The following is a 12,995-nucleotide window of genomic DNA, read 5'->3' on the forward strand; positions in this document are numbered from 1 at the left end:
AGGTGTGATGTGGTACCTCAGAGTTGTTTTGATTTGCATTTCTCTAACCAATAGTGATTTAGAGTGAGTTCTTATCCCAGAAGCTGGGGTCTTTGGGTTTATCAAATAATAGATTACTGTAGTCATTGACTACTGTGTCTTGCATACTTAACCTATTCCACTGATCCACCACTCTATTTCTTAGCCAGGACCAAGCAGTTTTGATGATTGCTGCTTTATAATACAATTTAAGATCTGGAATGGCTAGGCCACCTTCCCCTGCATTTCTTTTCATTAGTTTTCTTGATATTCTGTACCTTTTGTTCATCCGAATGAGTCTTGTTATTATTTTTTCTAACTCTGTAAAATAATTTTTTGGTAGTTTGACTGGGACTCTGTCTTTTCAGGCACAGACAGAATCCTCTTGGTTCCCAGGGGTCGGGACGCTGGCTTCCTCTTTCTGCTAGCAGGCATTGTCTCCAATGACTAGCTTACAGTTAAAAATTTAATGTTCTCTGCCATCAAAGAGCTTATATTCTACTCAGGAGCCACAGCTCCCAATCCCACTCCAGAACTGACACCAGTCAAGATGGGGTCCTGGTTAGCTTCTCAACACACTTTTGGTATTGATACCTTTGCAGTCTTCTGGCCCAGCTCAAGATGAACCTCCTCCAGGAATCCTCCCTGGGCTTCTCTGCCCGAAACCAATTTCCCTTTCTTGAGTTCCCACAGCACTTGGTGTTTGAAGGATTGGCTGGCAGCCATGCTGCAGTGGGGCACCTTCCCCCTGGCCTCTGCTACCAGGGTTGTGTCCATATTTCCTGAATCTTCTATCCCTTGTAGCCTGGGCTGGGAGGAGCGGCCCTTCTTCTTCTTCTTCTTCTTCTTCTTCTTCTTCTTCGTGGTCACTTCCCTCTTCTCCTGTGAAAAGGAGTGGTTATGGCGAGTGCTAATGGTCTTTTCTGGCTCTAGGGGCTTCCATTCCTAAGCCCCTCCCCCCTCCTCTATGCCACCCCCTCCCGTTTTACAGAGAGGGACCTGAGGCTCTGAACTGATGGCAGAGCTCCGAGAAGTCAGTGCTTTCAGGTATGTCGGACACAGGGTGAGCACTGGGGATACCTAGAGATCAGATAAGCTGGCGACCCGGTCCTCTGGGTGCTCCACACCCGTGTAGGGGGCATCCCATCGCATTCCATAATGAATGATCCCCGCTGCAGGAAGCAATGGACTCCTGAACCAACCATTCACATGGGTCAAGGAAGCCTCCTGAAAAGGCATAAAAGAAAAGTCCTTTAAAATAATACGTTGGTGCTCCCAGGGCCCATTCCTCGGCTATTGTGGTGCTGACTTAGCTAGGTGTAAATTATTGCCTCTCAGTAGGAATGTAAGCTATGTGAGGGTAGGGACTGCCTCATTTTGTTGCATCCCTAATGCCTGGCCCACACTAAGCCCTTAATAAGTACTCTGAATTGAATCACAGCCCTTAGCATGCCCATTTTACAGATGAGTTGCTGAAGCTCCGAGTGACCTGCCCAGGGTCATACAGGATTCGAATCCTGGCTTCTATAGGCTTCTGTGTTATTCTAGCCCCAGGAGGGGAGCCGCCTCCTGGCCATCTTGGGCATGACTGTGCTGCCCTCCGGGCCCACGTTCCCAAGTCTCTAACCAACTCTTAGTTCCTGAAGATGGCTCTCCACAGCCCTCCCCCTGTGACTGGGCCTCCTTCCAGAAGGCAGAGTCTTGGCACCAGTAAGTGCTTAATCAGTGTGTGTTCCACAGACCCCAAGCACCAACACTGTGCTACAAAGACCAGTCTCTGGGGGATAGGAAGTTCTTGGGTGACACAACTCCCCAGGGGAGGAGACTCCGAGGAGTCACAGTCAGACCTCTGCTCCCAGCACCTCGTCTTGGTACCTGTGTGCCCAATAGTGGAAATACTGCCGAAGGGAGAGAACAGAAACTGAAGGCTACTGCAGTTCCCAAGACAGGGTACAGAGAAAAGGAGAGGGCCCCAGGACAAGACCTGGGCGGGGGGAAGGTGCCCCCTGTGGGCCCTGAACCTGACTGGTTTACTGAACTGGGCCTGAAGTCAGGAAGACCTGAGTTCAAATCCCACCTGAAACATTAGTTGTTTCAAGTTGTTGATACCAGTTATTTAACCTTGGTTTCTTCATCAGTAAAATGGGGATAATAATACCCCTCTCTCCCAGGGTCATTGTGAGGGGAAAAAAAAGGGATCATATTAGTAAAACTCTTAGCACAGTGCCTGGCACACAGAAGGCACCTAATAAATGCTTGTTCCTCCCTCCCTTCTTAGCTTTATATTCCTCCCAATGGGGAAGCATACACTTTCTGGCTTCACCCTGCTCTGGCTACACCTGCTTTCTCTCTGGTACTTTCACCCAGTGGCACAAATATTTGGGGGTCTCCTCTGGGTCTGGGCTATCGCTTGACTGGACAGCCCTGTCCCTCAAGGCCCTGAATCATCATCCAGAACAGGGGGTGTCACTTGAGAGAGCCTTTGGGCTTGTCTTAAGAGACTTGTCGTTTCTAGAGTGAGGAAGGGGGACGCTGCGCTTTCTGCTTGGGTCAGACCACTAATGGAGGATGGCATTCTGTTCTCACGGGAACATTTTAGGAAGTTCACTCTCAGCAAGTCCAGGGGAAGAAGGTGGCCAGGTTCTTGGGAGAACTGGAGACCAAGCTGTGGTGCGCCCATCTAGCCTCAAGCCTGGCCTGAATCTGCCGCTTAGCAGCTGTGTGCCCAGGAAGAAGTCACTTCCCCTCTTGGATGTCCCTCTTCTCAGTTGTCAATGACAGAGTGGAATGGGTGGCCTGAGGCCTCTCCAGGTGCTGAGGAGAAGATGCTAAGCTTTTATGAACATGGGTGTTTGGGCTAGAGAAGAGAAAGCTGGGGTAAGTGTGTGCATGTGTGAGTGTGTATGTGTATGTGAGTGTGTGGGAATGTGTATGTGTACGTGAGTGTGTATGTGTATGTGAGTGTGTGGGAATGTGTGTGTGTGTGTGTGTGTGTGTGTGTGTGTGTGTGTGCTCTGGGCGGGGCCTGATCGTTATCTTTCATTATCTGTAGGGCTCTTTTGGGTAAGAGGGATTGAGGTGCCAACAGACAGAACCAGGAGCCAGGCAGTTACCTCCTTGACTCTCAGCCTGAGCCCTACCTGGGGCATTAGGGAGTTGTACCACCAGCCCGAGGCCTCCGAGGCCCCCTCCAAGATCTGGCCTCCTCTTGCCCCCTTTATGCAGTCCTAGGACCCTGGACAGTCCATCTGGTCCCTGGCTCCACCCCCGGCTTCCTTTCCCCGCCTCCATCTGGGTAGGCCCTGCCCCACCCTGTCAAGGCCAGGGGCCCAGCGGAGGGGGATGGGACAGACGACGGGCTGGCCCAAGAGGCAGGTGCCGGAACCAGCCGCAGACTCTCAGGCTGAGGGCGCACCCCTCACCATGCAATGCTTTGGCTGGCGCCCCCAGCGGAACAGCTCCCGGGAACTCTTCTTGCGGGAGCAGAGCTGGCAGGTAGCAGCGCTCAACTCCCAGAGGCTGGGTGAGTGGGGTCGGCCCAGGCTGGAAGGGACGGGTCGGAGCTGGGCTGGGTGGGGTGGACCGACGGGTGCGAGACCCGGCGAGCGTGGCCCCGCTCCTGGCAGGAGAAGGCAGAATCTCTTCCGCCCGCCCCCTCCAGAGTCCTCCGAGTGCTCGGCACAGTGCTTGGGGCGGTGCGTCCGTCTAATTTGGGCAGTGTGCGTGCTGGCTGGCGCGGGGGTGCCAAGGCGGAGCGAGGCACACCTGCGGGCCGGGAGCCTTCCCGGGCTGGAAGCTGAGGCTCTGCCGTGGGAAGGAGGGCAATCCAAGGCGACCCCTTCCCTCGCCTCCAGAACCCAGGACGTCTAGGGTCCTGCCCAGCTCTGCTAACTGTCCCTTCCCGTTCCTGAGCCAGCTAGCCTCCTGGGACCTTAGAGATTCGATGTAGCAGGAGAGAATGGATGCACAACATGGAAACATCTGTGCGCTCTCCACATCTGGGTGCGTCTCTGAATGTGTGGGTGTGCATGGGATTATCTGAGTCGGCATCTATGATTGTGTATACTAGCGAGTGTGATCTCTCTAGCTGTGGCGCTCTGCAGAGCTCTCCATGTAAGACCTTATGTGTGTACCATGCACAAACGGCACACGCATGTAGCTGTGTCCATGCATGTGTCTGACGAGTAACTGCAGAGGGCAGGTGTGCGTGTCTGGAAGGGTGTGAGCAGCCAAGAAGCGAAGTTTCATAGGTGGAAATATGTGTGTATGCATACATGTAATTACTTGTCTTGGTCCACGCGCATCTGCACACGTGTGAATCTCTCTGTGCCCAGCAGGGGATGTGGATTGGTTGGAGGTAAGAAGCAGATTAATCTGCAGCTTTCTCTTTGGCTCCAGTCTGTGAGGGCTGGCCCCCCTCCTGGTCAGAATGGTGTCAGGGAGGTTATGTGTATATGTGTATATGTGTATATGTATATTCATATATGCATTATGAATGTGGTGGGATTCATCCAGTCCCCGTGGACATTGAGCCCTGAGCATGCTGCCTGGGCAAGGTGGGGCAGGCCAGATCAAATGTCGCAGTTTCCAAGGCTCTCTTTCTGGGGCTCACTATCTCCGTCATTAGCTAAGAGGGAGAGAGTCTTGGCCCCAGGCTTGGAGAGTAGGGACCTGGGAGTATGAATTTGAGTTCTGGGTCTCCACAGGGGCACAGGATGCAGAGAGGCTGACCCTCACCCAGTCATTAGAGAGCGTCCTTCCCTGGCTTCCTCCCTCAAGCTGCTCGTCAAGTGTGGGAGGCCCAGGATGAGGGGTGCCTGGCTGGGGTGTTATTAGCAAGGTCAGCCCTAGGGAGAGATACAGTTAATGTCACCTCACAGCGTCGGCAGGAAGAAGGGATCCTACCCTTCCTTCTGAGTGGCCCCTAGTGAGGGGGAGACCAGGCCAAGCACCCCCACCCACCCAGAAGGGACCTAGTCTGCTCTGCTCTGGTACATGTGCTGGAGTCACTCAAGGAGATTGATCCTGCCACCATAAGACCATAGGTCCGGGACAGGAAGGGGCCTCAGGAGCTCTCAAATGAGATAGCTGACAGAAAGAACTTTGCAAACACACCTCAATAAGGCTCTGCGTAATGAGAGTGATAGTAATAGTTAGTATATATTTGGGCTTACTATATGCCAGGTGCTGTGCTAAGCCTCTTACGAGTGTCTCCTTTGATCCTTACAACAACCCTGACAGGGAGGTACTATCATTTTACAGATGAGGACACCGAGGCAAACAGAGGTGAAGCGACTTTCTCAGGTTCACACAACTAGTAAGTGTCTGAGGCTGGATTTGAACTCAGATCTTCCTAACTCCAGGCCCAGGTCCTATCCATTTTGCCACCTCACTGCCCCAGCTGTTATATAAATGCCAGCTAGTAGTTTTACTGTCTAGCACAATCCACTCATTTTACAGTTGAGGACACTGAGGCCCAGAGAGGTTATAGTGACCCATGGAGTCAACGATAGACCTGAGTCCAATCCAGAGCTCTTTCCACTGAACCACACTGCCTCCCCTGACTCCAGACCCTTGTCCCACGTAGCAACTTCTCACCAGTTGGTTAGTCAATTAGTTTGACTTCCACAGCTCTGCTTCTTTAGAGGAGGAGGGGGAGGGGGAGGGGAAAGAGGGAGGGAGAGGAGGAGGGGGGGAGGGGAAGGTGGATTCAGTCTAGTGGACGAAGCAGACCCACTGGGAACAATGTGAGAACTATGGCAGACCTGGCTGACCTCTGGGGTTCTCAGTGAAGGTTCATAGGGTTCCAAGGAATAATGGGGAAACTGAGTCTCAGAAAGGTTCTAATTGGCCCAGGTCACACAATGAGCCTGGAAGCCAGGGATTATCACTCTTTTCTTCCCCACACTCTCCTCTCCTTTTGGCCTCTTCTTAGGCTGAGGCCCAGAGCCCAGGAAGTGGGGGAGCAGGGAGTGTCCCTCCCCCTCCTCCAGCCTGGGGGAGGTGGCAGTGTTCTATGGGGGCTCCCTGTGGCTTGGTCTGGGGAGAAGCACAGACTGCTTTGTTGGTCAATGTTCTCACTCCCGTCATTATGGCCTTGGGGTTCCCTTATCTCTCTGTAGCAGATTAGTTCCTGGGTTGGGTGGCTGTAAGCCAACTGGTGGGGGGAGGGCTAGCAGGCTGGCCCCAGTGCATCTGAATGATTTTGCTCATGCTCAGGCACCGGCATCACCTGGGCAGCAGCTGGGCAAACAGCTGGCAGGTGTGACCTGGGGAGCAGGGCCAGGGGGAGAGGAAAGGAGTGCAGTCCTGATCTCCCATCTGCTCCCAGGCCTGCTTGGTGAAGAATGTCATTTCATCCTGGGTTCTGGGTGGCCAGGCTCCTCCTGGTGCTTAGTGGTAGCTTTCTGGAGGTCAAGACTTTTCTGGGAATTCTTTGAGGCCCAAACCCCTTCTAGATTGAGGGAGGTTGTTAACCCTGGGGGGGCGGGGTGTTAACCGGCAGAGCAGGTCTGTGGCAAGGCCACGCTAAAGCCTTTCTGATGCAGGGCTGCTGGGCAGAGGCTCGGAGGCCTCTGAGACAGTGAAGTCCCACGGTCAATTATTGGTCCTCTCTGCCCTAGGACTTCCTCCAGTGACAACTGGGTGTGGGGACTGGGAATGTTTAATGAAGGGAAGACTCAGGCAGGCGTTTGCTGGAGCCGGGCCATACTGACTTGTTTTCAGCATGAGCATTTATGCCTCGGAAATCCACAGAAGCTCCAAATAGTGCCAGATTTATTGTGCGGTTGATTGTCTAGTCTTCAGAAAGTGATGAAGCATTATACTAATAATGCTGACTAAACTTGAAAGTGTCCTGCATCCATTTTTTTTGGAGAGCTGATTATTAAACACTTTCAAGCGTGGAGTCTGGGGACACATCAGAGCAGTCCTGTAGAAGAGAGTTGCCCCAGAGGGAAGACCTAGGACCCAGGGGGAAGGTGCAGAGACAGATCGAGGGTCCTGGGGCTGGCTCACAGAAGTAGGGATGGAAAGTCCCTTAGATTGGAGGCCTGATTGGACAGACAAGGAAATGGAGGCCAGAGAGGGGAGCCAGGATTTGGACTTGGGTTTCCCTGACTCCCCAGCCGGGTTAGCCACTCTGGGTGATGCTGTCCCACAGTGGGGTGGGCCACCTCAGAGCAGTGCTGGGCCCCTCCTCCTCTTCCTCCTCCTTCAAAGTTTGAAAGTAGCACCTGGAGACTACTTTTCTGGAAGGGTAGAGTGAGAATTCTTTTTCAGACATGATTTCCAGCTCTCAAAAGTCTGTGACTGGTCCCAGGGAGGGAGGAATCTGGACTTCCCTTGCAGCCTGATCCCATCTAATTAGCATTTCAGAGCTAGAAGAAGTTCAGATGCTTGGAACTGGCAGACTAATGACTTTTGACTGTTGGGGAAACTGAGGCTCAGGGAGGGGGCAGGACTGGCTCCAAGTCCCCAGGGGAGTTGGTCACAGTTGACCATGAGAATAGGGAAGTCTCTCTGGCTCCTGTCAGGCCCGAGGCACAGCTTCTCCTCCTCTCTTATCTGTCCCTGAAGGGAAGGGACAGCTCCAGCCCTTCCCTGGAGGCAGGAAAGGCTCCAGAGATAACACCGAGTGCTTGGCCGAGATTGGAGCTATTTCCTCCTGAAATGGCCCCTCCCTGCCCTGTAGTAAGGGAAAGGAGCTGCTCCCTCCTCTAGCCCCTCTCCCCTAAATGTGGCTGGCCCAGCCGATCAGGGCCCTCCCTTCTCACCTCGGCCCTTTGCAATCCTGGCCCTCCTTCCCAGTCCTCCCTCCAGCTTGGTCTTCCTCTCCTCCTTGGGTTTTTTCTTGTTTTGTTCTTGTGTGCAGAGTCATAGATTTAGGGAAGGAAGGAAGCTCAGGGACCATTCTGTCCAACCCACTTCATTTTACAGATGAGGAAACTGAGGCCCAGAGAGGTGAGGTGCTTGCGTGAGGTCATCCAGGTAGTAAGTGGCTAAGCTAACATATGAATTCTGGTCGTCTGGCTCCAGACCTTCCCCCGGATCTCCCTGCCTCTCCCACCCTCCTGGAAGGGTGAGCTCCCTGATGGAAGGAAATGCTTTGTTTTTCTTTTCTTTTTTAAAGGAAGAATATATTCATTTCCTCTTTCTCCCACCTTCCAAAATATGTGCACCAGAGGCTGCATTTTGGTTAGATTATCCAAGGCACCAGTGTGGGTTAGGGTTGAGGTTTGCCATTTCCTCCTCCAGATCATTTTACAGATGAGGAAACTGAGGCAAACAGAGTAAGTGACTTGCCCAGGGTCACACAGCTCGTAAGTATCTGAGGCTACATTTGCACTCAGGAAGATGAGTTTTCTATCCACCATGCCACCTAGTTGCCCTACTAAGTATCTACTATGTGTCAAATCCATGGTGAGCTAGGTGCTTGCTGGGTTGAACTGGCTGCTTCCCCAGCCCCTCATCTGTCACAATCAGAGCTGGCATGATGGGCACAGTTGACTTTGAAGCAGGTGAGATTGGCTGCTGTCAGTGCCCGGATGAGGGAATCCTATGGAGCACCATAGATTTGGATCTGGGAGGGCTAAGTAACTTGGTCGGCATAAACAGCTAAAAGAGGCTCCTGGCTCCCAAGTCCCACCCTTTCCCCATCACACTACAATACAAACCTGGAGACAGAAGGCAGGGTCTGGCCCAGGGGTGGCCACACGTGGCCTTCTAGGTCCTCAGGTGAAGCCTTTTGACTGAGTCCAAGTTTACAGAACAAATCCTTTTATTGAGTGGATTTGTTCCATGAAGTTGGGATTCAGTCAAAGGGCTGTACTTGAGGACCTAGAGGGCCACGTGTGTCCTCAAGGCCGAAGGTTCCACACCCTTGGTCTGGCTCATCTGACCCAGCCCTGATCACGAAGCTAGCTTCCCTTTGGAGGATAACTCATGTAAGAAACCTAACCAGCTGGGAAAAACTCCATGACAAACCCCCATGGAGCCAGCCTTGACCTAATAATGAAAGGATCAAAGTTTGTGCTCCTCTGTACATATGCCTGTACATATACCCCCAGCCCCCTCCTGCAGGGATGGCCTCTGTGAGCTCATTCACTCAGAGAGGTTGGGTTCAGTGTGTGACATATTAGAAAGAGCACTGGACTGGGAGTCTGGAGGATCTGGGTTCAAATCCTACCTCAAACTTTATTAGCTCTGGGACTCTGGGCAGGTCATGTCACCTCTCTGCCTCAGTTTCCTCATCTGTAAAATGAGGAGGTTGGGTGTGATGGCCTCAAAGACCCTGTCCAACTCTTGGTCTCAGGTCCTATATTCTTCCTTTGAGAGTTTAGAGGTTAAAAGAGGAGCAGATACTTTGTAACCTCACTATTCCCCTGGGAGCACAGCCTCAGTGGAATGCAATCTCTTTGAAGGCAGGGATTGGATCATATTTAAACTTTTGGATCATTGGGTAAATCTTTGTTGAGATCAATTGAAGCTCCAATGAGGCTTGTAAATGGGAAAAGTCCTGTGAGAGGGGCACTGCTCCTCTGCTGGCCCACTCTGCCTTTGGGAGAGGCCAAGCCAGCCCCCCACGCCCCACTTTCCCCAAGGATTCAGATTGCAAGAGATGTTTGTAAAACACTTTGCAAGCCTTAGGTCTGTAAATGTGCGTTAGTATCCTTTCTGAGTCAGATGCAATAGCACACCCCCCATGCACATCTCTGGATCCCCCTTCTTTCTGTCCCCAGAATTTACAAAGTTGAAAACATTAGCTTATTCTAGGTTAGTGAGTCTTACAATAGTCCTGTGAGGTAGATTATCCCCACTTTACTGTGAGGAAGCTAAGTTCAGTGACTTACCCAAGGTCAAACAGTGAGTCAAATCTCTGAGGTGGGATGAAAGGGGGTGATCTTAAGGGGACGGGATGACATGGTCTGCTAAATAGTTTCTTTAGGGTGTTTGTAGACAATGGGAAGGAGAGATGGAAGAGAGAGGGGTTGAGCTCGAGGGAAGGAGTCTGCCTTGGCAGGAAGGGCTCCCTCCTCCTTTGAGAGCCTGGACAGAGGCGTTGCCACTCGGAGGGAAGATACTGGTGCTCATTGCAAATGACCTCGGTCCTGTCAGGAAGAGAGAAGGCTGGAGAGTGGCTGCAAAATGGAAGGGCTTGGTGTGCTGACTGACACAAGGACCCTAACTAACCCCTGTCCCGTCCAAAGCCCTGCAGAACCTGCCCCTTTGCCCTTTCCAGTCTTCTCACACCTTAGTCGCCACACGTCCCCTTCGATCCAGGAACCTGGCCTTCATCTCTCGCCTCTGGGCATCTCTCTGGCTGTCCCACCCAGGCCTGGAAGGCTCTCCCTCCTCCACTCCACCTACTGACCTTCCCGACTTCCTTTAAGTGCCAACTAAAATCCCTTCTCCTACTGGAAGCCTTACCTGGCCCCTCAATTCTGGTGCCTTCTCTCTGCCAATTCATTGCCAATTGTCCTGTTATAGTTTGTTCGTATGTATTTATTTGCTTATTCTCTCTCCCATCAGAATGGGAGTTCCTTGAGGGCAGGGACCATCTTTTGCCTCTTTTTTGTATCCCCAGTGCTTAGCACAGGGCCTGGCACATAATAGGTGCTTAATAAATGTTTGTTGACCGTCTGATTGACAGAATGATCCTGAAATATATCACCACTTAGAGGAGACGTGGTGGACTAGGGGCGAAGAATAAGGCATACATTTCCAAGGGTGGCGAATGCATGGATTTGTTTTGCTTACCTATGTTTGTTATAAGAGAGGGCTTTTATTGGGATGGGGAGTCAGGAGTTAGGGTGGAGGGGTAACAGTAGTGATAAAAAGGAAAAAGCAGGAAAGGACATCAAAGAAACATTTAAAAACTACAGAAGAGAGTTGATGGAGATTTAGAGAGGGACAGGGGCAGGTAGGGTGGGGCCTGCGGTGTGGAATACAGCACTGGGTTTTAATGTAGCGACGTACAAGATTATATAACAATTCTATATGTAATTCTATATTAATAATTTAAATTTGTTTACTATATAATTTTAAAATGAGTTTGTGTGTAATAGTCATCGTTACATACACAAGCCTCTTTTTCTATTCTTTGCGTATGGAAATGTTTGTGTGTGTTAGTATTTGCCAAGTATATCATAAAAAAAGTTTAGTGGGAAGCCAGGTCGTCTGCTGAGAGGGAGGGAGGCTGGGCTCAGAGCTGGGGTGAGCTCACAGAGAAATCAATCAGAGAAATCAAAGATTCCGCCGCAGGTGTGAAGGCACAGCTGACTTTACAGGGCACGGGTGAATCTCACCAGCTCCCCAGACTGTGCTTGGCAGCTTGGGAGTCACAGTAGAGAAGGCCAACGGCTGGGACCTCGGAGTGGGGAGGGGACCTCGGAGGGGGGAGGGGACCTCGGAGGGGGGAGGGGACCTCAGAGGGGGGACGGGACCTCAGCCTGAGGATTGGCCGGGCAGGAACAATGGAAGGACGAGGAGGCCACTCCAGGGTGGGTGACCCTTCAGCGCTGAAGTGGCCAGCAGCAGGACCAAGGCAGAAGTGGAGTCAGAGCAGGGAGAAAATATACTGGGGCTGGGGGGGGGGCCGGGGAGACTTGGGGTCTGCCAGTCTTGATGCAAGGTGTTGAGAGCAGGTACTGGAGGAGTGGAGGAGGGGAAAAGTGGGAGGGATGGAAGGACTGGAAATTGGGCTCTGAGGAGGAAAGCTAGTCAGCCTCTGGCTAGGGCAGCAGGTGTGGCCATCCTCAGAGGTGACTGTGGGAGCGGGGATGGAGGTCATGGGAACAGAAGAGGTGTTTGAAGTGATAGGAACGTGAATAATGAGGTTACTAAAGGTGTGAGCAGGGGCTGGGAGAGAGAGAAAGGCTGCTGCCGCTGCTCAGTCCTGTCTGACTCTTCCTGACCTCATTGGGGGTTTTCTTAGCAGAGATGCTAGAGTGGTTTGCCATTTCCTTCTCCAGCTCTGTTTACAGATGAGGAAACTGAGGCAAAGAGGGTGAAGTGACTTGTGTAGGACATTCACAACTAGGGAGTCTCTGAGGCCAGATTGGAACTCAGGAAGACAGTCTTCCTGACTCCGGGCCTAGTGTTCCTTCCACTGAGCCACCTGGCCGCCCTGAGAGAAGCCTGCTCAGATACTGCCACTCCCTTGAGGAATTAGTGAGGATGAGTGACCTGAAGGCAGACACACGACCAGAGACAAAAATACAGACAGTAACAGAATCAAGTGCCTGGAATTTATGCAGAGAGTGATGAGGCGGGCTGGATGGGCGTGATCGTAGGGAGCGGTGTCTCCTCCTGGCCCCACGGCGGGAAAGGATTGGGAGAGGAGAGAAGGAGGTGAAAGATGGGGTGTCTTCATGGGAAAGTTGGCCGTCAGAAACTAGAAGAGATGGAAGGACTGTAGGAGGAAAGTTCAAGGAGGGAGGGTGGGGAATCTCTCTCGAACACACACACACACACACACACACACACTCATACATGCTCACATGCATACTCATACATACACTCACTCACACATGCTCACACACATTTACCTACACATACACACACGCTCACATGCTCACACTCACACATACACACACGCATGCTGTCTCAGGTCCTCGGGTACCAAATGTAGGGCTCCTTTCACTTCCCCTCCCTGAATACTCCCTCCACCCTTTGCTTCATAGCAGTCAGAAATCCTCCTTGTGAAGAAACCTAGCTCAGGCCACCTGCTCTGAAGTCTAGAGTCTGAAGTCTAAGCCTTTTGCTCTTGAGTCACTTTCAGATTTCTCTGCTCAGCCTTCGTGCACCTTCCTTGTCCTATGACACCTTACCTTTCCAATCTTAATTGACATTATTCCCCTTCAGGTCTTCCACGCTCCAACCAAACAGTATGATACACCATTCTTGGGACACACTCCATACTTTCCTGCCTCCATACCTTTACTTATGCTGTTCCTGATGTCTGGAATAATGTCTTC

General features: G+C 51.9%; 1 protein-coding gene across 4 annotated transcripts in view; it reads left to right on the forward strand.

The window, feature by feature from the left end:
- Positions 1 to 12,995, forward strand: part of PLCD1 (phospholipase C delta 1) — a 49,901-nt gene that overhangs the window by 14,079 nt on the left and 22,827 nt on the right. For 3 of the 4 annotated variants that reach the window (XM_027835926.1, XM_027835928.1, XM_027835929.1), the window contains exon 1: positions 3,413 to 3,541. The exons of the other annotated variant lie outside the window; for it this stretch is intronic. In XM_027835926.1, the coding sequence (XP_027691727.1) occupies positions 3,442 to 3,541 (100 nt within the window). In that variant the 5' untranslated portion in view covers positions 3,413 to 3,441. Of the gene's footprint in view, positions 1 to 3,412; positions 3,542 to 12,995 lie in introns of those variants that run through there. 4 annotated transcript variants of the gene reach the window in all.

Source organism: Vombatus ursinus, unplaced genomic scaffold (genome assembly GCF_900497805.2).
Source record: "Vombatus ursinus unplaced genomic scaffold, bare-nosed wombat genome assembly UNPS02014817.1, whole genome shotgun sequence".
NCBI lineage: Eukaryota > Metazoa > Chordata > Mammalia > Diprotodontia > Vombatidae > Vombatus > Vombatus ursinus.